General features: G+C 37.4%; 1 protein-coding gene across 6 annotated transcripts in view; it reads right to left on the reverse strand.

The window, feature by feature from the left end:
• Nucleotides 1–1,603: 1,603 nt before the first annotated feature.
• Nucleotides 1,604–23,535, reverse strand: part of hdac5 (histone deacetylase 5) — a 288,826-nt gene continuing 266,894 nt past the window's right edge. For all 6 annotated transcript variants that reach the window (XM_033035320.1, XM_033035315.1, XM_033035317.1 and 3 more), the window contains 6 exons: nucleotides 18,122–18,219; nucleotides 15,577–15,695; nucleotides 11,983–12,116; nucleotides 11,445–11,529; nucleotides 10,387–10,540; nucleotides 1,604–5,321 (listed from right to left, as the gene is read on the reverse strand). In XM_033035320.1, the coding sequence (XP_032891211.1) occupies nucleotides 5,282–5,321; nucleotides 10,387–10,540; nucleotides 11,445–11,529; nucleotides 11,983–12,116; nucleotides 15,577–15,695; nucleotides 18,122–18,219 (630 nt within the window). In that variant the 3' untranslated portion in view covers nucleotides 1,604–5,281. The remainder of the gene's footprint in view (nucleotides 5,322–10,386; nucleotides 10,541–11,444; nucleotides 11,530–11,982; nucleotides 12,117–15,576; nucleotides 15,696–18,121; nucleotides 18,220–23,535) is intronic.

A 23,535-nucleotide genomic window follows, 5' to 3' on the forward strand; every position in this document is an offset into this window, starting at 1 on the left:
CCCGCCATCCTGGGAATTAACCTGGTGAACCGACGATGCACTCCCTCAATAACAATAATGTCCTTCCTCAAATTAGGAGACCAAAATTGCACACAATACTCCAGGTGCGGTCTCACCAAAGCCCTGTACAACTGCAGTAGGATCTCCTTGCTCCTAAACTCAAATCCTCTCGCAATGAAGGCCAACATGCCATTAGCTTTCTTCACTGCCTGATATACGTGCATGCTTACTTTCAGTGACTGATGTACAAGCACACCCAGGTCTCGTTGCACCTCCCCTTCTCCTAATCTGACACCATTCAAATAATCTGCCTTCCTGTTCTTGCCACCAAAGTGGATAACCTCACATTTATCCACATTATACTGCATCTGCCATGCTTCTGCCCACTCACCCAGCCTATCCAAGTCACCCTGCAGCCTCACAGCATCCTCCTCGCAGCTCAAACTGCTACCCAGCTTTGTGTCATCCGCAAATTTAGATATGTTACATTTAATTCCCTTGTCTAAATCGTTAATATATATTGTAAACTGGGGTCCCAGCACCGAGCCTTGCAGCACGCCATTAGTCACCGCCTGCCATTCTGAAAAGGGCCTGTTAATTCCTACTCTTTGATTCCTGTCTGTCAACCCGTTCTCTATCCATGTCAATACCCTACCCCCAATACCATGTGCTCTAATTTTTAACACTAATCTCTTGTGGGACCTTATGAAAGGCTTTTTGAAAGTCCAGATACACAACATCCACTGGCTCACCCTTATCCATTTTACTTGTTACATCCTTACATGATTACAACTTACTGTAATAATAATAATAATAATTAATAAAAGTATTAATCTTCCATAATGAAATTCAATGACTGCTCCATTTATGCCATTTACTTAAAATTGATGATGTGGTAAACTAATCAATCAAGCAGTCAGTTTCAAATTTATCTCCTTGCAATTATTATTAGTTATTCCTACTTAGGGATGGTTGCACTGGTTTAGCCAGTTTGATATTGTTCTGAATATTTGATTATTTATACTAGAGTAGAGGACATTGCAGTGTATGTTGCACAAATATCTTTCATGTGAAGGTTGGAACTGCAGATGCTGGTTTAAACCGTAGACACAAAAAGCTGGAGTAATTCAGTAGGATAGGCTGCATCTCTGGAGAGAAGGAATGGGTGATATTTCGGGTTGGGTCTGAAGAAGGGTCTCAACCCGAAATGTCACCCCTTCCTTCTCTCTGGAGATGCTGCCTGTCCCGCTGAGTTACTCCAGCTTTTTGTGTCTGTCTTTCCTGTAAGTAGAACTGCAAGTAGAAGTGGGAACTTTGGCCAATTCTTTATCCTGTAAAACCATTAGAGCTGCTCGTTGCAATCTGGGCATCACAGTTTGTGCCATCTTGTCTGTGAATTAAGCGTTTATCAACATTTTCACAGCCTAACAGGCTTGTATCAACTACTCCTGTGCCACCAACACAATGGGCAGCCTCGCTCAGCACACAGATCTTTCTCCTTTCTGTCACAAATAAATGATTTCTTCATTGGTCAGGATTTTAAACTTCATTGTATGCATATATTCTAAGATGAATATGTCAGATGTCTGGATATACAGACTCATTTTTGCCAGAAACAAAATTATTTTATTTACACAAACACTAATGTTATAACATGATACAAAATAATGGACTCCAAACAATACAGAAAGGGAAAATGGAGTGAGAGAGGGTGAAGGAAATTTGAGATTTACATCAATTTGATTATGACAAAAATTATAAACACCTGCTACAATACAATACTGTTAATAAATCACTATACACACACTTAGCACTTCACCTAAATACAGACATTTAACTTATTGACAATTCTATTAGTGACACTGGGTGGTGTCAATGGATACAAAAACAATAAAATGTGGTTTAAATGCAAATTTAACATTTTTTTGTAGTTATATATTTGAAAATAAATTCAGAGATTGTTGCCAACATAGCAAGGAAATGGTTATAGACAGACTATTCCACCACATCAATACATCCATCCTCCAGAAGATTCTCGATAAAGGCGTTTTACCTCATTGGAACAACTATATATCAAGGCAGAATAAAATCAACAGGAAAAAAAATGCTCCAGTCAATTAGAGTTGCCAAGACTGTATTGGTGAAAAGGTTAAAGCAACACAGTACAATTTAATAACACAAGCTAGATGTGCATTCTGCTGTTATACAGTGTAATGCAAGCTGTCATCAAAACTTGCTTCTTTGTTCCTCCAACAGAGACGTCCATTATAATTGTACATTTAAATAGCAAGCTAGACCCTGGTGGAAAATCTAGCATACAGAGTTTTGGCAAAGTAACTTTGCACCTGTACAGAATCCTGAAGGGAAATAATGACTGCACCTCTCCCAGTTAGAATGCTTATACAAGCCAGGTAATTAATTAGGCCTTTTTACGTTTAGTACTGATTCTCAATCTTCTGTTGAAGGCATTTAATGGAACAAAAAAAAATTATGAAGCAAGTCCATCTATCACTAAAACTACAGGATTGGCTCTGGAAGAAGCATTTTCCAGACACTAGGCACACATTGGAAAAATCAATATTTGTACAGGAAACCCAGTTTCACTGTTTAAAACACATCACCTCCTCCATCTTACAGCTGAGCAGTCATGTTATATTTATCTTTAAACTGTATTTAAAACAATGTAACAGCACAATTTTTTGTACAAACATTAAGATCTGAACAAATAATTTAAACAACCTCCCATCTTTACCCCAGTCTTGTACATTTATAAGGTCACCATAAAATCCATATTTCATATCAAATCACACTATCTTTATCTAATGAAACCGCCCCTTTCATCTTGAAAACTAATACGTTGCAGCATTCTTATGGTCAGTAAAGCCCATCCAGTGGACCCCAAAATCAAAGCAACTTCTTGTTAAAGCTTCCCATCACTTCATAAATAGAGGAATGAAAACTGGATTCAACTAAAACTGAAAGAGGAATGTACGGAATAACTGTTAATGCCGGAATTCTCAATTACATTCCAGCCGAGACTTTAACATTACTGTATCCACCCAAAGTCATTATTGAAAAAGTTATAGTATTTAATCCACCCAAACAGCAGCAAATCTATGAATTTAAACAATATATTCTATATATACAATTATTTATATTGTATGTCTTTAAGCTAAAAATGTAAAATATATTTTGTTTACTAAAATACATCAATACCAAGCTGCTTGCGTGAAAAAAAACAATTTTACAAAATTCACGCCAATGTTGCAGATGGCAAGTAAAGCTTCATTTACTGTTGTGAAATGCATGGATGCACTTCCGTTACCTTCTGTGGCCAACCCGACTACGGCAGGAATTCTTAATTAACCTGCACTGAGAGGCCCAGTCTTTCACCTCAACCATTTACAGATTCACTGAATCAATCTTATAGCTGTCTGTCTAGTGAAACAGCTACCACCGTGTATAACACAGGCCCAGTCTGTCATTCAACGTCTCTTTGATGGTATTTTCTATTTTTGTAAATATTAGTTCAACAGCAGAACAATGTCCACAAACATTCATTCAGTCATGGTGTCTCTCACCTAATCCTCATCAAGTGATACAACTTTTCTCTAAGAGTGAAACTATAAAGCCTATTTATCTAACAACCTTTACACTATTAAATATTTAAGATTTTGCATACACCAGTTTGTGAAACGCCTTCATTATTTTAACAGGGTTCGCAAATTGGCTTGTTAATCAACTATTTCAGTATATTTTGAAATACCCGCCGACTCTTTAAACACAAATATACCCTATTTTAAGATTTACTGTGAAGGAGTGAAATTCCCCATCCACTGTTCAACTGCTACAATCACAAGAGTACATTGCTGTTTTCTGTAAGCCTTTAAAAAGCATGTATCTAATAGAACTCCCACTACCATATGCATCAATTCAGTCACACAATATCATCAGGGTTATCATTTTGCTTCCATCTGGACATTACATTTAGTGCCACAATTCAACAATCATTGTACCCGCTCTTTTGAAAATCCTGCCGACTTAATTAGTTTGCCTTCTAGTTTTAGAAAAGCATTAAGATAAAACATACATCATCACTTATGGCCTTCTTGATTGAAATAGATGGTCTGATTTCTACGAGTTTGGTGCTCAAATTAAACACTACTCTTTATGAAGGAAAATTGTTAAAAAGAACCTCTGAAATTCAGTTGAAAATATTCCAAAGTTAGACCTGCAGTCCAAAATGCTCAGTCTGGTTCTCCTTGTAAGGTGAACCTCAATACAAAAAGCAAACAGCAAACCACCTTATCCAGCAGAAACTACAAGCTCCTTCAACACATTTGGAGTAAAAAAAAAGACAAAAATAACAATTTTCAGAATATATATAAACAATAAAATTGTATGAAAATTATATTGTGTTAACCTCTCTTTTTAAATTTAAAAATTTTAAGGTAACAAAGGGAACCAAAATTAGGGTTCTTGAAACATCAACTGGAGAACTTCAAAGGACATATATGACAATATTATGACTATTTATAGTTAAACTGAAACAAACTCATCGAGATAACAGTTGGTCATCAGCAAATACACAAATAAAGTTTAAGAAATTTTACAAAAGAAATAAATAAACAAACCAAATGTTTATACAGAGAGGGGTGTTGTTCATTTGTGACTGAAAGTAGCTGAAGATTTTTCAATCAGATGATCATGCCATTTTTGACTATGTTCCGAAAATCAACAGCAGTATTTCACTGATGTAAATTAAGGCATTTAAAAATGAAGTTGTGAGTTTCAACCATTTTTTTTTTTAAAGGCACAAATTTCCTTTCAATTTTCCTGACAAAAAAATATTATACTGCTTCCTCTCCATCCTTTTTTTTCTCTTTCCTGCTTTTCAACATCCTTTAGGAAGCCGATTCATCAACTCTCATAAGCATTTCAAACGCTAATATCTTACCACTGCATTTAGGCTAGGGAGCTGAAATCAAAGCCTTGAGTGTTTTGTAACCTTTAAAACATTATTCTCCCTTAAGGGAGAACAGATGAACTTTGAAGAAATACAAAGCTGCGGTGTCCCTTTAAACTCTTCAATTTCAGGTCTTCAAATACAGACAGATTGGCTAGTGAATCTAGCTTGAAGACTAGATGTTTTTCACAACAGTTCAAGTTCAATACAATAACACTGTCAGAGGCAGACAATGGACACTGTATGTCTGATAGACTTTAAAGGAGGTTACAAGAAAGATTCACACAGGTGACAGTAATATGACCATTGGCACTTTTACATTGCTAGCTCTTCTTCCATTGGTTCGTCCCCTTGCCTGAAAAATAAATAAGATCTTAACGCATCTTATTGGAAATGGCATGAAAGACACCTACAAGGTTTCAAACCTCTTTACATGCTAAGTTCCTCAATAAAGAAAAAAGTAAATTCTTAGAGTAATTCAATTTCAGTTAATTTGTAACAATAAATTTTATATATTTAAAAAAATCACTTAATTCGAATAATTATTTTCACGATGGATATCAGGGAAAATTCCAAACTGAAAATTTAAATCAGCACATTTAAATCACTCACTGTTCCATTATTTAAAGATGTAAAGTTTAAATTGAAATTGGTATTTATTTATAGATACATTTAATATAGATAAATATTTTGAGATTCAAATACAAAGTGGAAGATGCACAGATCACATTACTCTTTTCCGATTCTGACAAAATGTTTCAGACTTGAAATGTTAACCATTTCTCTTTCTCAGAACCTGCTTGATTTGCATTTTGTTTTTATTTAATATTTCCAGCATCTGCAGTTTTTAAATTTTCACACCACATTTGATGGTGCTTAAAAAACCGATGGGACCAAAGTAGGTCAGAAAAGGTTCCAGGATTCCAGGACTCATTTTATTTTACTATTGCAGATGGTCAAATTATGAGAAATTAAGCCCATTCCCATTAAATCAAAATGATTTCTCTTTACTGCTATCTTTTCCACTTTTCCAATGGTTTTAACTAATCAATATAATGCAAAGCGAGATTATAATGTTAAAAACATCTTCACCAGATTTCAATTATAGTTTGTTAAGTGGTACTGCAAATTCAAGAATTAGTAAAATGAAATTGAAAATTTGTACTAATGTCATGATTAACAAATTGATAAATTTAAACTAACTCTAAAAGATTTATGCACGGATGCTTTGTGAACAAAATTAATGTCTTCCCTGGATAAGGCAAATGTGAAGGCACAGGGAGTGCTGACTACATGTTGTTTGAAGGTGGTGTCACATCTCAATTTAAGATATACTACATAATGAAGCCAGCATCGAACAATATGTTGGATATTAAACTTTGATGGTATGAAACAAAATATATACATAAATTAATTAACCCATGCAGGCAAACACTGAAAATTAAATATTTTGTTCTATTTTACTAAATATTCTTCATTCTTTTTAAAAGAATGCCTGTGACCCTGGCCATTCCCTTTTCTCCCCCGGGGGAAGATAAAAGAGCTGGAAAGCTTGGACATCAGACTTTTGAACAACTTCTTCCTTACTACTGTTCGACTCCTGAATCAATCATCTCTTTCACACCCATTCACCGAGATGCTGTCACTTGCTCTTACTCCTAACAGTATCTCATTTTGGTTATTCCATTACAGTAATTGATATTCTTTCAATCAAGACCTCAACAGAACAGGCAGAGGATGATGGCTGGCCTTAGTGGAGCGTCACAACACCTCGGAAAGCGGATGAAGGCTGCAGCAGAAAAGGGTCTCCGGTCGTCTTGGATTCCATGCCACTGGATCCTGACCCAGATCTGTCAAGGACCATGTGGTGGCTGTCTGTGCTCCAGTCTCCCCATGTTAAACAAAGTCACGAACTGGCGTCCTCCAACCCAGGAGACACCCATGGTCAGCCATGACCGAAGGGGGCCAAAGATTCTTTCATCACACTCAGATTTTGCACTTCAAGTGTTTCTCTTACACAAATTGGATATCATGTGAATGATAAATTAGGTGAATATTATTTGCATTACATGGTTATATTGTAATTTTGGTCGTGACCTGGAGAAGCACTTACAAAATATTTTGGAAATTGACAAACAAGAAAAAAAGCTGTTGTGGATTTGTGTGACAAGCTCCAAACATCCATGGCTGTGATCAGAAACATGGAACATGTGGATGCATTAGACGCATCACTATAAAGATAAGTGAAGTTTATAACGTTTTAATATAAATCTTGACACCCGTCCTAATCAAGAATCTACCAATCTCTGCCTTAAAAATATAATTGACTGCCTCCACAGCCTTCTGGGCCAATGAATTCCACAGATTCGCCAATCTCTGACTAAAGAAATTCCTCCTCATCTCCTTCCTAAAGGTACATCTTATTATTCTGAGTCTATGGTCTCTGGTCACGGGATTCATTCAGAAGATTTTTGACTTTCAAGTAACATGCTGTCACAAGCCCATCAGTATGGTCTTTGGGAAGGGTCTGAGTTGATACCACCTGTGGCCTGGTTGCTGCCTGCAGAATGATCTGCTTTGTGGAACGGCTGTAGCACGGGCGAGACATCAAGGGGTGCATGGCCAGCGTGCTAGCAAGAGTCAGCACAAGACAAAGGGCATGTCCAGCACAATCCAGCCCAAATACATGATGAGGGGTGATGTAGAGAAAAACTGACAAAGCAGTTCTACATTCTCCAACATTGTTGTAAGTAGCCAGTTTGAATGGTGGAATTGTAAATCATATAAATTTATCATTTTAAAAATAAAATGGTCTTCAGAATAAGCTTGATTCAAAATGCATATCAATCTGCAATCTAAAACAGCTTCCAAATTCATGCAAGACTCCATGTGGTAAAAACCTGTTCCCTCAATATTCCTTTATCTTGTCAAGACCATGCCGACAGAGTTGGCTGAAGCACAAAAAGCAACATTTAAAGAGAACCTCAATGTGCCGCAAATGAGATAAATGTCCAAACTCTTTACACCTTCATCTCATAAGAGCGGGCTCCTGGACTTCTTCCTTAAACTAACCCAATTATCTTCCATCAGTGCTTATTTTCACCTAGTTGAACTTGTTCCCCCTTCAACTCCGCTAGTTTCTTCAAGTCAACGTTTTAGCGATAGAAACTTGCATGGGCTTGAGCTATGTCCATCTTATCACTATAATGAATGAATGAATGAATGAATGAATGAATGAATGAATGAATGAAAACTTTATTGTCATTCAGATATACACCTAGACACAGTGCACCTTGAACGAAATTTCGTTGCATTTGACTCTCCAAATCAGGTAAATAGTAAAAGTAAAAGTGCTAGGTGCGTCCATAAAAATGCCTCATGTGCATGGTTCTGTAAAATAAATATATATAAAAAGTTTTTTAAAAGTGTCGATATTTAAAAAGTTCTAGCCTCGGTTTTGTTGATTGTTCAGTAATCTTATGGCCTGGGGGATGAAGCTGTTGCAGAACCTGGTTGTCCCGCTCTTCATGCTGCGGTACCTCCTCCCAGAGTTAAGCAGTATAAACAGTCCAAATTGTGGGTGTGTGGGGGCTCTGGTAATGCCCTTAGCTCTAATCAGACAGCGCTTGTACCCCATGTCCATGATGGAAGGAAGAGAAGTCCCAATGATTTTTTCCGCTGTCCTCACCACTCTCTGAAGGCACTTCCAGTCCGCAGCTGTACAGCTGCCGCACCACGTAGAGATGCAGCTGGTCATGACCGACTCAATTGTGCTTCTGTAGAAAGTGGCGAGGATGGGAGGGTGGAGGTGTAAACTTCTCAACCTGCGGAGGAAGTACAACCGCTGCTGTGCCCGTTTTGCCAGAGATGTAATGTTTGTGGACCAGTTTAAGGTGTCCGTTATATGCACCCCCAGGAACTTGATCCTTTTCACCTGCTCCACTGCTGAGTTGTTGATGCAGAGTGGAGTGTGACTGGGCTGAATTTTCCTTCTGAAATCGACGACAATCTCCTTGGTTTTGTTCACATTTAGGAGAAGGTTGTTCCTGCTGCACCAGCTCACCAGCTGTTCCACCTCCTCTCTATATGCCTGGTCGTCGTTATTGCGGATAAGGCCCACTACTGTTGTGTCATCCGCGTATTTGATGATATGGTTAGTAGTGGACCTGGCGACACAGTCATGTGTCATCAATGTAAAGAGCAGCGGACTCAGGACACAGCCCTGAGGGGAGCCGGTGCTCAGTGTGATGACCGAGGCTTATTTGAACCACAAATCTGAACTCTATTTCTGCCCACTATTCAATATAAAAAACATCATCTCTCACCCTGCTTCCTATGTTAATTCCTTTACCCAATTTCTCCATCTTTGCCGTATATGCCCTGACTTTGAGGTTATCTTTCTTTTTCCTGAACCACGCTTTTACCTCTCCACTATACTCAGAATTTTCAATTACTTCTGCACACTCCACATTCTGCCATTATCCTCCCAGCCATTGCATGGATGAGCTCACCCTTGCCCCCACCTTCAACGCAATCAGCTTTCAACGGATAATCTTGTGCTCTTTCAACAGGATTCAACCAGAACATTGATCTTCCCATTTTTTTCTCTCCAGCATCTCAAAAGGATCATTTTTTCCATGACTTCTTGGGTCACCAGTTCCAGCAAGAATTCTTCTTCTCAGAGCAGGTTCACACCCAAATCTTGGACAGTGAAACACCTGTCCTTTTACTATTTTCCTTCCCACCATCCAGGGGCCCAAAAAGTCTTTGGTGAAGCTTATAATTTGGAGTATTGCATTTGGTGTTCACAATAAGGTATACTCTACTATGGAGAGATCCAGGCTCAGTGACGGCTTTGCAGTCCACAAGGAGCACCCTCAGTTTCTTGTCCCTTGTCACTTGAACTCCCAATCCCACTCCAGCCTCTTGCACGGCTCCATTGCACAACCCAAGCACGAAGAACAGTACCTCAGTATTTCATCTGGGGAAGTTGCAGCTCTTGAGATTTAAAATTGAATTTACCAATTTCAAGGCACGCATCCTTTTGTTTCTCTTCACAGATGCGAGCGACTCTACCCTTCTATTTCAATTTATTTCTCCATTTTGCTCCTCTGCTTATTTTTAAAATAATGATTACATTGCCAACTTTGGTTTGCACCCATCACAGGCATTCCCTTTGTTCTCTCCACCCCTTCTCCGAAGTGCAATTTAAAACATGCATCATTTTTCACTCTCCCACTATTGATGAAGGATCCTTTACCCACAAAATCAACTCCGCTTCTCTTCCCACTAAAGCTGCTCGACCTTCTGAGTGCTTTCCGTTTTTGTCTTGGGGTTTCAGTTTTGAGCTTTGATTTCTCCTCATTTAACCATTTACAGTGTTTATCTTCACTGTTGTAAAAAGGAGATTATATAATTACCTTGCCTCTGGTTCAGAACTGTTCTGCTCTGTGTCCACTGTCAGCGAGGCTAATGCTGTAACAGTTTCTGCTTCTTCCTTCTCGTGCTTTTGGGCCTCCAGCAACGAGTAACCTATCGTGGAAGCATAGCGCTTCACCGAACTCCAGTGTTTGCCTGAAAGTCAAATCATCAAGGCTTAGCAAACAGGTCAGATTTTACCTTTAATGTGATATACATCAATAAAGTATACAGTGTAACTATCATTGCTGCAAGCAGATATAAAATATGGCAACTCCTCATCATGCAGTAAGTACTCAATAATTCCTTCACCAATCATGAGGGAGAATCACTTGAGATAAAGTTCACAATAGTATCTCATTATCATCTCATCTCTTTTATGAATTTCTGGAAAGGATGATTTTCCTTGGCAATCAAATTCTAGGGAGCCAAAATCAGGGGGAATCTAATCAGTACACAACAGGATCAAACAGCAATCTTCTGGTCTATGTTGTATCTTTAGGTACAGACTTTACCAAACAACCACGAGGAGAAATTTAGCAAAGGATAGCATTGTTCTACCATTGCCAATCTACACAACTCAGGGCCATTCTACAGTTATTTTGAACTGCTTCAAATGGAGGCAGCTTTACAAATGTCAATGTTGGTTGCTCCATTTGTAGTGCAGAGTAGATTTCAGAGCAATGATTGCACCTTAGAGACTTCTGATCAACAGCAAACATACAAGCAGAATCCAATTTGTGGCTCCTGATTTTTAACTGAAATCAATGAATTATACAGTTCTGTAAAACAAAAAAAAGTCATATGGCATACTGGGCCCTCAGAGATTCATGACAGTGTGACTGGTATTTGCTATTTATGCATGGTTGTTTTGAAGATATAAGGAAGAACACATGGAAGGTACCATTGTCAGTTCAATTTTATTAAAAAGCTGCTGCCAAGCCACTATTGTGTCAATGGGGAAGCATTAAGCAGCTTACAGATATCATTGTGTAACATTCCTGTGCACAAGCAGTACATCAACATGAGTAATTAGAGGTAACATAGAGCAACAACTTACTTTGAATTTCAATAACTTTCTCTAGTGATGCGACTGCATTTGCATTGGGTTTTTGCTGAAGTATTTCTTGAGGCAAAGGATCCAGCTGGTAAGATATATTTAAAACAAAGCATAAATCATGCACCATTTTATATACACACACAAACATTAATTATTCCAGCTCTGGTAGGAAATAAGAAAATAAAAATAAAGGTTATTTATGTCAAAGAGCAAAACGTTTAAATTTCATAATTTATGCATTCTTTTAGAAAAGCTAGTGCCCACTATTAATTCAATTTGTAAAGCACATTCAATTAATTAGAAGAATAAAACCGAATAATATTATGGGGAAAAATTCAAATATTTTCCAGACTGAATGCGATTTCAATTTCAATTGCATGGACTCTGCAATTTCATTTAATGTCATATTACTTTTAAAGCACATTCTATGCACCAATATATCAAAAAAAAACAATTGTCAGTTTAGCACCTATGCCTATTAAGTTAAAGATGTATCTTTACAGCATGATCTGGTTTTGATTTTGACTGTTCTGCATACCTCATTACCCAGCAGGGCTGAAACACAGGCCTCAGATGCATCACAGATGGCAGTGAGATCATGTCCTCCTTCCAAAGCAAGAACCACACGTCCTGCAGCTAACTTCATCAGCTGTTTGGTCAGGTAGCCAAAACCTGAGAAAGAAATGCATGTGAAATGCACCACTTAACATCAATGGACCACCACTTTCCCATCAAAACTATCTTCTACTGAAGCATTTTCAGAACAACTTATATAGAAATACTTTGATGAGACTTCATTAATTGACATCTTGCCTTTGAACATAATTGATATAATTAAAAACATAGATCATACTTGTTGCCCAATTTTTTGAAAAAGAAAAGCGCACATGTTTATCCAAAGAATTATCCCCCTTGGTATTGCCAAGTGTGCTACATAACGACTTTAAAAAGTATTGCAATGAATTCAATGGGGGTGATTTTTGAGAGTAAAGTATAAGTTCAAGCTTCTACTGTGTAGCATGCTTTGAACTATTGATGATGGATGAGTTTTAGGAAAATGTACTTTATTCATGCTTAGAAGTTATGATTTGTTAACATGTAAAAAAAAATTCTGCTTGCTGTCAAATGTCATTTACAACAATTACATCAATAAACGGGTGATATTATTAAGCATTTTGTTGGTCACATTTATTGAATTTAGCTGCCTTTCACGTTCATTTACAAACCCATGATGAGATCTACAAATATTAGAAACCAAATAAAACTGCAGATGCTCAAATCTGAAACAAAAACAGAAATGCCGGAAGATCTTGGCCAGTCAGGCAGCATCTGTGGGAAAACCTCTGATGAAAGGTCTTTGACCTGAAGCATTATCTGGTTTCTCTTTCCACAGATGCTGTGTGACTGGCCGAGTTCATCTAGCTTTTCTGTTTTTCGCAAAACTACAAAATACTGCCCAACTTATCACAGTTTATCACAAAATTATAGACCATTAATTTTTGTTTAATAGAATTTCAACAATTTAGCTAATTATTGTAACTGAAAATTATAAAATACAAAAACAATTTTATGAGCTGGAGTCTCTTTTGAAATATTGTTTAGGTTAATTTCAATTGTGGAAATGCAAATGAGATAAATATTGACTTGGTTTAGGCAAATTATTTTAACATTCCATTCAGTCACAACTTGCATGGATTCCCTAAAATGCACAATCCATAATTTTGTGTGAATGCGTCGGTTGTTCTAGAAATGTATAGGTTGAATGATAAACCTGGATAATATTAAACTACATAATTAAAAATGATTTATTAAGAAAAGGTTATTCAATATGCTGCTTGTCACAATATTAGTGATTTTTTCCTGCTCTTGACCTTGATCTCTGGTTTTAATTCTACAGACCATTGCAAGGAACAAGACATAGTTCCTAAGTATGATATCTTTCATACACATGAAAACAGGTGTTTTATTCAATTACAGTAATTAAATATTTAATATAATTAAACATTCATATTTAATTAAATATTATGTTTTAATCTATGTACTTTTGAAACAATGGAGAAATCATAATATTTCATTGTCAAGTGGCTAATTTATTGGTACAGTTGAATTTTTTCTTCCAATCTCTGATCGTAGAGAGTGAAGGAATAAACACACTACAAAGCATTACATCTTATCAAATAAGTTATCTAATATTTTGAAGAATTACATTAACTTTTGAAGAATATTAACTTTGCTCAACGAGAGCCAATACAAAATGGCCAACAATTTTATATTAATGTGCATGCTGTTTTAGGCAGGTTACTGTGCATGAGGGAAAAGTTAGGCACTATTTACAAGGACGTCCCTAGATTTATCAAAGGGGTCTCTCTACAGCTACTTTTAAGCTAGCAATAGTTTGGAGAAGATTATGTGATTAGTGTTAAGAAACTAGCTCCTGGCTAGTTTTACTACCATGTTAAATAAGCTGCATGAGCTAAGTGAAGTGGAAACTGTGGTGTAAGTAATAGCAACCAAAGCTTGATTGCCTGATTTGAGGGTTTCAAAGCAAAAATGCTTTACTGTAAGAACAGTTTCCATTTGGACATCTAACTTTCAAATTTTCCTTTATGTTATTAACTTTACAGGCCATCTATTTCGGATACATAAACTTGGATTATACTTTTTTAATATGATGTAATATCCAAATCAAATATGCGTTTAATTATAGGTGTTTTTCTGTATGCAAGAAGGTGAAAACAGAATTATTGATATTTAAAAAAAAATACTGGTTGCATTATTCTAGCATTGTTTCGCATAATTTTAAAATAAGCCTGAAAGTTCAAAACAGGAAATTATAAAGTTGGAAATAACTTTTATACAATATACACTTTTAAGTAAATAGGACAAAATAACATTTGCATAGAATACATTAAGCTATTTTTACATTTTTATATCTAACAAGGCCGTTTAAATTTAAAGCACTTTGTGCTTAACAGATATACTGAAGTCCAAATAAACTTGATTACAGACTAGAATCCAAATATGGTAGATTCTTGCCATCTTAAAAAAAGCGATGACTCCAGTAAATTAAAGCAGCATTTTTTTTAATTGTGGAGGAATCATAACAAATGCACTTGTGGGAACCTCAACTCAACTCAAAAAATAAATTTCCAGTTACCCAGTGGAAAGAAATGTGCTTCATATGGAAATAAAAATACGGGCAGTAGTGGTTAACACTTTTGGTTTATAGCTCCAGAGACTTGGATTCAATCCTGACACTCGGTACTGTTGTGTGGATTTTGCATGTTCTCAATGTGACTGCATGGCTTTCCTCTGAGTGCTCTCATATCCTCCCATATCCCAAGAACGTGATAGATTAACTGTAAATTACTCATATTGTCGATGGATGGCAGAGAATAGTTAGGGGAAGAGGGCTGAGCGCTGATGGGGATACAAGGGGAAATATGGGATTAGTGTAGGTGGCTGTTTGATGGACAGCAGGGTTGTGGTGAGCTGAAGGGTATGTTTCCATGCTGTGGACTCAGTGATTTTATAAGCATCTTTCTTTTGCACTGCACAAGTCTTTACTTTCTTAAATTTGAAAGTCTTTACTCTGGAGGTGGGCTGGATGGGGTGGGCAATCCATTGGGCTCAAATAATTCAATTCAATTTTATGACTTGCTTCTGGTTTCCACTCATTGGATTGCTGAAGTGGAACCCAAAGCAAACCCTTCAGATTCAGGCAAGAATACTCGCATTGAGACAGTGATCGCATGCGAACATGCCCAACTGGCTGGAGGCCAGTCCCATGTTTAAAGACAATACTCCGGTCTCCACACATGGGGAAGGATGGCATCTGGAATAGGCCTCAAACTCTTTCCTTAATGACTCAACAGCAGAAATAATATTAAGACAAATGCTCACAAATTTATTAATATATTCAGAGATTTAAATAAGTAGTTTACGATAATGGAAAAAGTATAAAAAAGTAATGACATTAATGTGTCTGGCCCAGAATGCCACTAGTCTGATGACTTTGCAAATCTCATTATTGATCCTAATTTGATAATTAATGAACTCAAAGTACTCAATAATAATACACTGAACTCCATCAAAGTAACCTCAGATGACACTCCATAGTGCTCTAACTTACACTTGGCTGTTGCAGAGTATCCACCAAGAGGGGAGGGATGTCCTTCTACAGCATCAAAGCCAGCAGATACCAACACAACATCAGGAGAAAACTCATTGGCTATGGGCATCACAACCGTCCTAAAAAATAATAAATCCAAACACTTGATATCCAAGGGATAAAAAAATCAATCCACTAAGAAGCACTACTTTATCTCTAGAAAGTTCATTATTAACAGTTAAAAAGGGTATAGCTATAAAAATCCTGCACCCTTTTAAAATTGATTTCACTAGAACCGACTTTACTTACTTTTCATTTTAAGTATAAACAGATTGTGTTGGGTATATTTAATTTTTAATAGTTTTCAATTTCAGCTCATATAGATTTACAAAAGGGTCCCTGTCTCTTTAATGGCATTCAGGAAGCAGTTTGCTAAAGCACAAGTATGAGTTCATATCCATGAAATGGTTGAACAGTAGGTGGCTGCTGCTCACATTTGAAGGACTCTGGACTAACAAATACCACATGCCCATATGGTGTAAACTTTAGCCCAACAGCATTTTATCATCAATTGTGTTGGCACCATGGCATATAGAAAGCACATGCAATCCCATAAACTGTCTGCCGAAGTAAGATTTTTTCAGTCTAAAAGTTAGTTATGCAATATTCATTTATATATAGTTTTCAATGCAGGAGTAAAATTAATATAATCTATGTAACCTGAAAAACAATGCAAAAACACCATGTTTTGTTTGGTGTGGGACTATACTGCTTGTAATATGCCAGATTCAATTCTTCATCATCATGAACTTAGTTGAGTTAAACAGTGCAATGGCGAAGCCACTTCAATTTATTTCAATGTCTTCAAGCTTGGCTTGGTGATTGGCCAGGTGGGGCGGTGGTAGATTTGGGGATGCAGGAAAATTCTGCTGAAACTCAATCTTTAATCTAATGTCCAGTGTATACGTACATCGTGAGACAGCTATGTAATAACATCTATGGTCAAACAAATCTACACAAGATTAATTGTCACTGGAAAGGGTTCCACTCACTTATTGGGGAATGAGGAACTAAACTACAATGAATTATCCCCTTGAAGAATTCAGGGATTAATAGCTGTAAATTCACTTGTTGCTATTTATAAAACCACAGAATTTACGAACACAAAACAGAAGACGAATGTAACTTTCAAAGAAATCATGAAATTTGTTCACAATAAGATAATTTACTGCAAATGTGGTTATAGCCTTCTCTTCCACTTAGGTATCATTTTAAGCATGCGGCCACATATAACAGAAAATGTCCTGCTCAGCTGATCTACCACTCAAGCACATATTTGTCTGAGAAACTTAGAAACATTCGTCACTTCGGGTCAACAAAACAAAAATGCTTACAGCAAACACAAAGACCGTTTTTTTTTACAAGCAACAGTAAAGATAAGAGCATATGCACAGTTTCCCAAGAATCAGAATAAACTTTGCGATCCTATGAAAAAGATTTTTCAACCCAAACAATTCAGATAAAGACGTCATGTTTACAATGATGCTGTTAAACAACCAAGTCAATTTGTTTACCATCATTCTTACCATTATTAAAGGCCGTGCTATAAGTACGGCAATGCTTGCACCTTTTTTTTGTTTGCAAACAAGGAAACAGCAGACATATGGCCTTTAAAGTCAGTAAAAGTCAGCTGAACTTCCATGATTGAAAACAGCACCAGGATAATTTTCTAACATCAAACAATGATGGCCTCAAAGACAGCAGCTGGAACTACACAAGTGTAAGAACGAACCTAAGTCTACAAAATTTGTGATATGCTGGGTATGCAAAAAGGAAAAAGGGCAGCCTTCTGGATTTCATTATATTCAATTATCTGATCCAACTCCAGCCTGACCCTGTAGCATGCAAGCAAGGAAATTTGGCTTCTAGTCTGTTTAGTGTTATCATGCCTTAGGCTCTTGACCATTTCCTGGAAGCCCCCTTTTCCAAATGTTTGTTCCTTTGAATAAAACATTTTCCCAAATATATCGGCTTTTTTTTTTGCATGCACTTTATTAGACTCTTTCCTCGAATCAAAGGATTTAAGAAGTATTTGTAGACAATTCTTATGAACGTAAACTAAAGTAATACATGACTAAATATACAATTAACAATTCTCTGACCCAGATACTCCAGATAAAATTGCAGCAGTGCTAATTACATGCAGGTGAACACCTGAAGCAATATTCTAAGCCTGATTTCACTGAAAGTAAAATAATTACAAGGTTCAGAAAAATAACTTAATTGCAGCAATCAATCAATATTTAATTCTCAGGCTTTTAAATTAAAGCTGTTTTGTGTGATTCTTAATGAATTTTCCTCCACTTTTGCATTATTTATTTTTCTGCAGGATGGAACTATGTAGAGTATAACGATTAAACAAAGGAACACATGTAGGTGGTGACTATGCACGGATACTGGTGGAAATACAATAATGTCCTGTACATACTGTTAGTAAGGAAAAAAAAATCCCATCTTGCTTCAAGACCCTGTTTTCTGACAATAACTCCATAGAATGAGTGTTCACCTGAATGCTGTCAAGTACTCCACATCTCCATTAGAGGGATCCACACCACCTGTCCAAGCAATATTGACATTGAATCCTACTCCAAGTCCTGTTCCAACCTTAAAAAGTCAATAAACAAAGGAAGATGCATGTAAATAAAGTTTTGAAAAATAGTAACTGCCAGAAGCAATTTTACTAAAATGTGAAAACTTTGCTCAAGAAGTTTAATTGCTCTTACAGATCTAAACATATGATGGTAAAATATATTTTATTTATTCATTCGTAGGATGCAGCTGTCATTGGCAATGCTGGCCAGCTATATCTTTCTTACTGCCTCAGGCCCACCATACATGTGAAGCTGAAATATAAAACTGATTTTCTGACAAGTGGACAGTTTCTTCTGGTGAAAACATTTATCACCCAATATCTGCAAATGTTCTTATTCAAGAATGAATATGATAGAGACACAAACCCAATGCATTTTGGCAAGTTGCCTTTGAAAAGATAAATCCTGAAACAATATATGACGTGTAAAAAGTCCTTGGACGCAAAGGAATAATAGCTGCTTTTGCGTGAATTAGATGTAATGAACCCGCTTCCCCGAAAAACGCGCTCACTGGTGAGGATTTTCTGGACACTGAGAATGTTTCTGCACTCTAGCCAAAGTCTATTAATTTGTATTGTTTCTTTAACTAGAGCATGATTATTTACACATTCTGTTTGCAAATGACATCGACATAGGTACATAATCAAGACCATACAAAAATGCTGCCCTTGTTTTGACCAAAGTTTAATGTTGTTTTAAATGCACAGACTAGATAGGTAATCATGTGAAGAAATCAGAGCATCCATAATGGATGGACCATACACATTGGTCAATCTACATACCAATCTACCAGTTTGCTCTCACATTATCTATTAGATTGCAGCTCGGATGCTGGCATTAAAAGATTGGTTACACTGTAATAACATAATAATATGCATTTGGACAGTTCGGCTTCTATTTCACAAATGAACTCGGTATTACACTTAATACAAAAATACATCACTGTATTTGCATAACCCTTAAAACAAAAATATATCACTGTATTTGACACAAAGTTACTTCTCTGACACGTTTACTTGTTGGATACACCTTGCAGTTGATGGTTCAAAAAGTAAAATGAGATCTAGCTGTGGTTGAGAAATGAAATTTAGGTTCCTACAGCATGAAATTCAATTTGACTGAAACATCATCATTTAAAAATCAATGCATTAACAGGAACAACGGAACATCAGAATGTGTCGGTGTGAGTACTCCATGCTGACACACTGCTGATCTGGGTCGGATAGGATTACAGATCCTCCCCAGTTATGAGCATCCGATTTATGTACAGACAAACATACAAATGAGCATTTGGGAGGCCGGTGGGATACATTTGCTGGCTGCTGCAGGGTTGCAGGCACTTTCTGCCATGTGTGAACATGTTCAATGACAATATCATTGCATCTTACAGTGAAATCTGAACACTTGAGTTAAACGCCCTGGTTTAATTACACATTGCCCTTGGTTGCCCCCGTGTCTTTATGCTGGGCAAACACATTTCCGGGTTATGAACTGTTTGAGTTAAGAACAGTTCTCGGAAGGGAACCCTGGTGTAGCCTGGGAAGGAACTACAGTACATAAAGTCTGCATTAAACTAGCATTAGTCCCAATGGTCCATTGGGTTTCAATGGATAGAAGTAGATGGTGAGAAAATGGTTAAGTACAAGATAATTGCCTTTCAATTTGATTGAACTCTGTTGATTTAAATGTGTGTATAATCATTTAAACATATAGGAGTGTCTTTTGCATTTTAATTAAAAAAATTAAAAATAATACTCTATTTATTTATCAAAAGCGCCAGTCAAGCGGCTTACAAATGTTCAATTTAAACGGGATCGTTCACTGTCCTCATGATCCGAGACCGGGTCTCGCAAAAGTCAAATGAGTCCGGGGAAGGTCCACTATTTATATTTCCTGTGTTATTATGTACCTCCGGAGCAACTGGAAGCTGCCCTCCCAAACCCAAGGTCAAGGCAGCAAGACAGAGGTGATTCAGCTGGTAGAGTAGCTGCCTCACAGCGTCAGAGACTGGGGTTTAATCCTGACCTGGGGAGCCATCTGTGTGGAGTTTGCACATTCTTCTGTGGTGGCATGGGTTTCCTCCAGGTCCTCTGGTTTCTTTCCACATCCTAACGATGTGCAGGTTTGTAGGTTAATTGGCTTCTGGAAATTGCTCTCTTGCGTGTTGGGAGTGAAAGTAGGATAACATAGAACCAGTGTGAATGGGTGATGGATGGTCGGTGGACTCAGAGGGATGAAGGGCCTGTTTCCATGCTGTATCTCTAAACAAAACCAGTGTGCAGCAAGTGCAGACAATTGACAACCCTGGCCTGCTTGCGTATTAATGGAGAATCTCTCCAATACCTTTTGTGCAACTTACAACATGAGTGGTGCTCACAAACTTAAAGAACACAAAAGAAAGAAATTTAGTGAATGAGGGAATTAGGTGAAAAAGGAAAGAGGATCTTTTCTGCATCTCCAATACTTGTCATCTTCGTTAGCTGAAGCTCGGAAGTATGCCTGCGTACAAACGATAATGGTTTGTTCACAGTTCATAACAAAATGTCAGACAGAAAAAAGTAGCCAAGTCTACTTTAAAAGAGAAATATTAATCAGTTTCAAATCTATGTGCCACGCAAATAGAGATGGTAGTGCACCCGCAACACACAGTAATTGGAGGTGATCTCCATGATCCCAACAATCATCCAAAAAATTCATGACGCATATCCCATTGTTTGCGTGCTGGTTAAACAAGGGATCCCAAGTTTCTTGAATCCCCAGGAGATTACTATCTCTGGGATCTCATTGAAACATATAAGATTGTTAAGGGCTTGGACACGCTAGAGGCAGGAAACATGTTTCCGATGTTGGGGGAAGTCCAGAACCATGGGCCACAGTTTAAGAATAAGGAGTAAGCCATTTAGAACGGAGCCGAGGAAACACATTTTCTCACAGAGAATGGTGAGTGTGGAATTCTCTGCAGCAGAGGGCGGTGGAGGCAGGTTCTCTGGATGCTTTCAAGAGAGAGCTGGATAGGGCTCGTAAAAATAGCAGAGTCAGGGGATAAGGGGAGAAGGCAGGAACGGGGTACTGATTGGGGATGATCAGCCATGATCACATTGAATGGCGGCGCTGGCTCGAAGGGCCGAATGGCCTACTCCTGCACCTATTGTCTATTGTCTATCCTAATTGTTAATTTAGATTTAACCGCTCATACTTCAGCTGTTTTCTTCCTAACATCATGTTCCGACATGCACCATAAAAAAATTGCAACCTCCCTTCCCACTCCAAATTCCTCTTCAGCCCTGATGAGATGTCCTTAAGCCTGCCATGTATTACAGCATTTGGGACTGATTCTGCCTTCCATCATAAGGTCCATAGCCCTGCAGGACAAATCACCTCAAATTACACCCAAGTTTGTAAATGTGACGCGAGTTTCTGTGTCTACCATTCTTTCAGGTAATGAGATCCAAATCCATGCCAACCTCTTGGTGGAAAAAAACTTTCTCACCTTACCTCTAATCTTTCCACTCCAAAGGAAAGAGGTTCTTCCCATCTACTCTGCCTACAGCCTTTTACTACACTTCTGCAGACTTTGTCCATAATTCACAAAACTTCAGCTGAGTTGTTAAGCTAGAGTCTTGAGTTGTGTTGAGCAGGGACCGTGAAGACGTTGACATAAGGAACTGCAGCGAAGGAGAGGAATGGAGTGGAAGGGGAGGATGCCATTTTAAGCAGGTGTACCTGTCAAAATTGTCTTTTAAATGCTGTTATTGCATCTACCTCAACTACTCTTTCTGGCAGTTTGTTTCATATACGCACTATTCTTTGTTTGGAAAAGTTGTCCCACAGGTTCCTATTAAATCTTTCCCCTCTCACCTTAAACCCTTGCCTTCTAGTTCTTGATTCCCTTACTCTGGGAAAAGGACCCCGTGCATTCACCCTATCTATTCCACTCATGATGGTCACAATGGAGAAAGATTATAAAATGTAAAAAGTAAAAGGTCTTCATTGAAATGTATGAAACATATGTCACAAGGCAGATACATTTATTACACAAATAGAGAAATATGGGTAATGATTCAACAGCCTTGAGATATGGTTGCAGGTCTGTCCAGGCCGAATGGAGAAAAAAGTGGTGCAGTGTCTGATAATGAATTAGTACAAGTGCGAAAAATGATCAAGATTTAGAATATCAGGTAATGGTTTGGCTGTGATATAATTAAAAAAAAAAATTATTGGTTGGAATAGTCTTTGGGTCCTCGAACAGTGACTATACATTGCCATGAAATAAAAGAGTTCAATAACAAAGGCAGTAGTGCATAATGTTTGATATTCATATAGATTGGGGAAGGTGCTCTGCAGGATGAATTAATGAAATATGCATTGAAACCGTCTCCTGGTGATTATACGTGCAGGAAGGAACTGAAGATACTGATTTAAACCGAAGATAGGCACAAAATGCTGGAGTAACATATCCCTGGAGAAAAGTAATAGGAAAAAAGAAATCTACAAGAAGAAGGGTCGCGATCAGAAACGTCACCTATTCCTTTTCTCCAGAGATTCTGCCTGAACCGCTGATTACTCCAGCTTTGTCGATCTATCCTGGTGATTATATTGTGGATAAAAGCAGGGACCGGGCTATTTTAGATCTTGTCCTGTATAAATTAAATAGCACCTCATATTAATAGAAATGTTTGGGCAAAGTGATGATAACAAGATAAAATTCAGTTTGAGTAACAAACGTGGTTTGAGTCTGGGGTTTTAAGGTTAATTAACGTTTTCAAAATTAGATCAAAATAGAGCAGTGATGAACAGCAGTGGCAGATACATAAAGGAACTTTTCATTATTCTCAATAAATATACATAGCACTGAAATACAAAGGTGATAGAAATAAGAATGGTACTGGCCTCAAAGATGTGAAAGATAGGGTCGCCTTATATGGAGAATTTCAGATAATATAAACTGGCAAGGAACAGAAAAAGAGGACTTAAGACCTTTTATTAATATACCAAAACAGAAGTAGCAAAAATATATGTTGGTCTCCAAGATGCTTGTGCAGGGGAATTAATTATGGGGAATATGAAAATGAAGAAATGTTAAACAATTATTTTACATGTATCCTCAGAGACAGAGACCAAAAGTATTTCAAAAATAGAAGCAAAGAATGAGGCAAGAGAGGGAGGGAGAAGTTAGAACAATTTTCAAAAGAGAAAAAGGTCTCAGGAAACTGATTACTGATAAGTATGTTTACAGATGACACTAAAGTGGGTGGTATTGCAGATAATGAAGATGGTTGGCCAAAAATGCAGCAGAATCTTGATCGGTTGGGCTGAGGAATGGTTGATG

Source organism: Amblyraja radiata, chromosome 16 (genome assembly GCF_010909765.2).
Source record: "Amblyraja radiata isolate CabotCenter1 chromosome 16, sAmbRad1.1.pri, whole genome shotgun sequence".
In the NCBI taxonomy this organism is placed as follows: Eukaryota; Metazoa; Chordata; class Chondrichthyes; order Rajiformes; family Rajidae; genus Amblyraja; species Amblyraja radiata.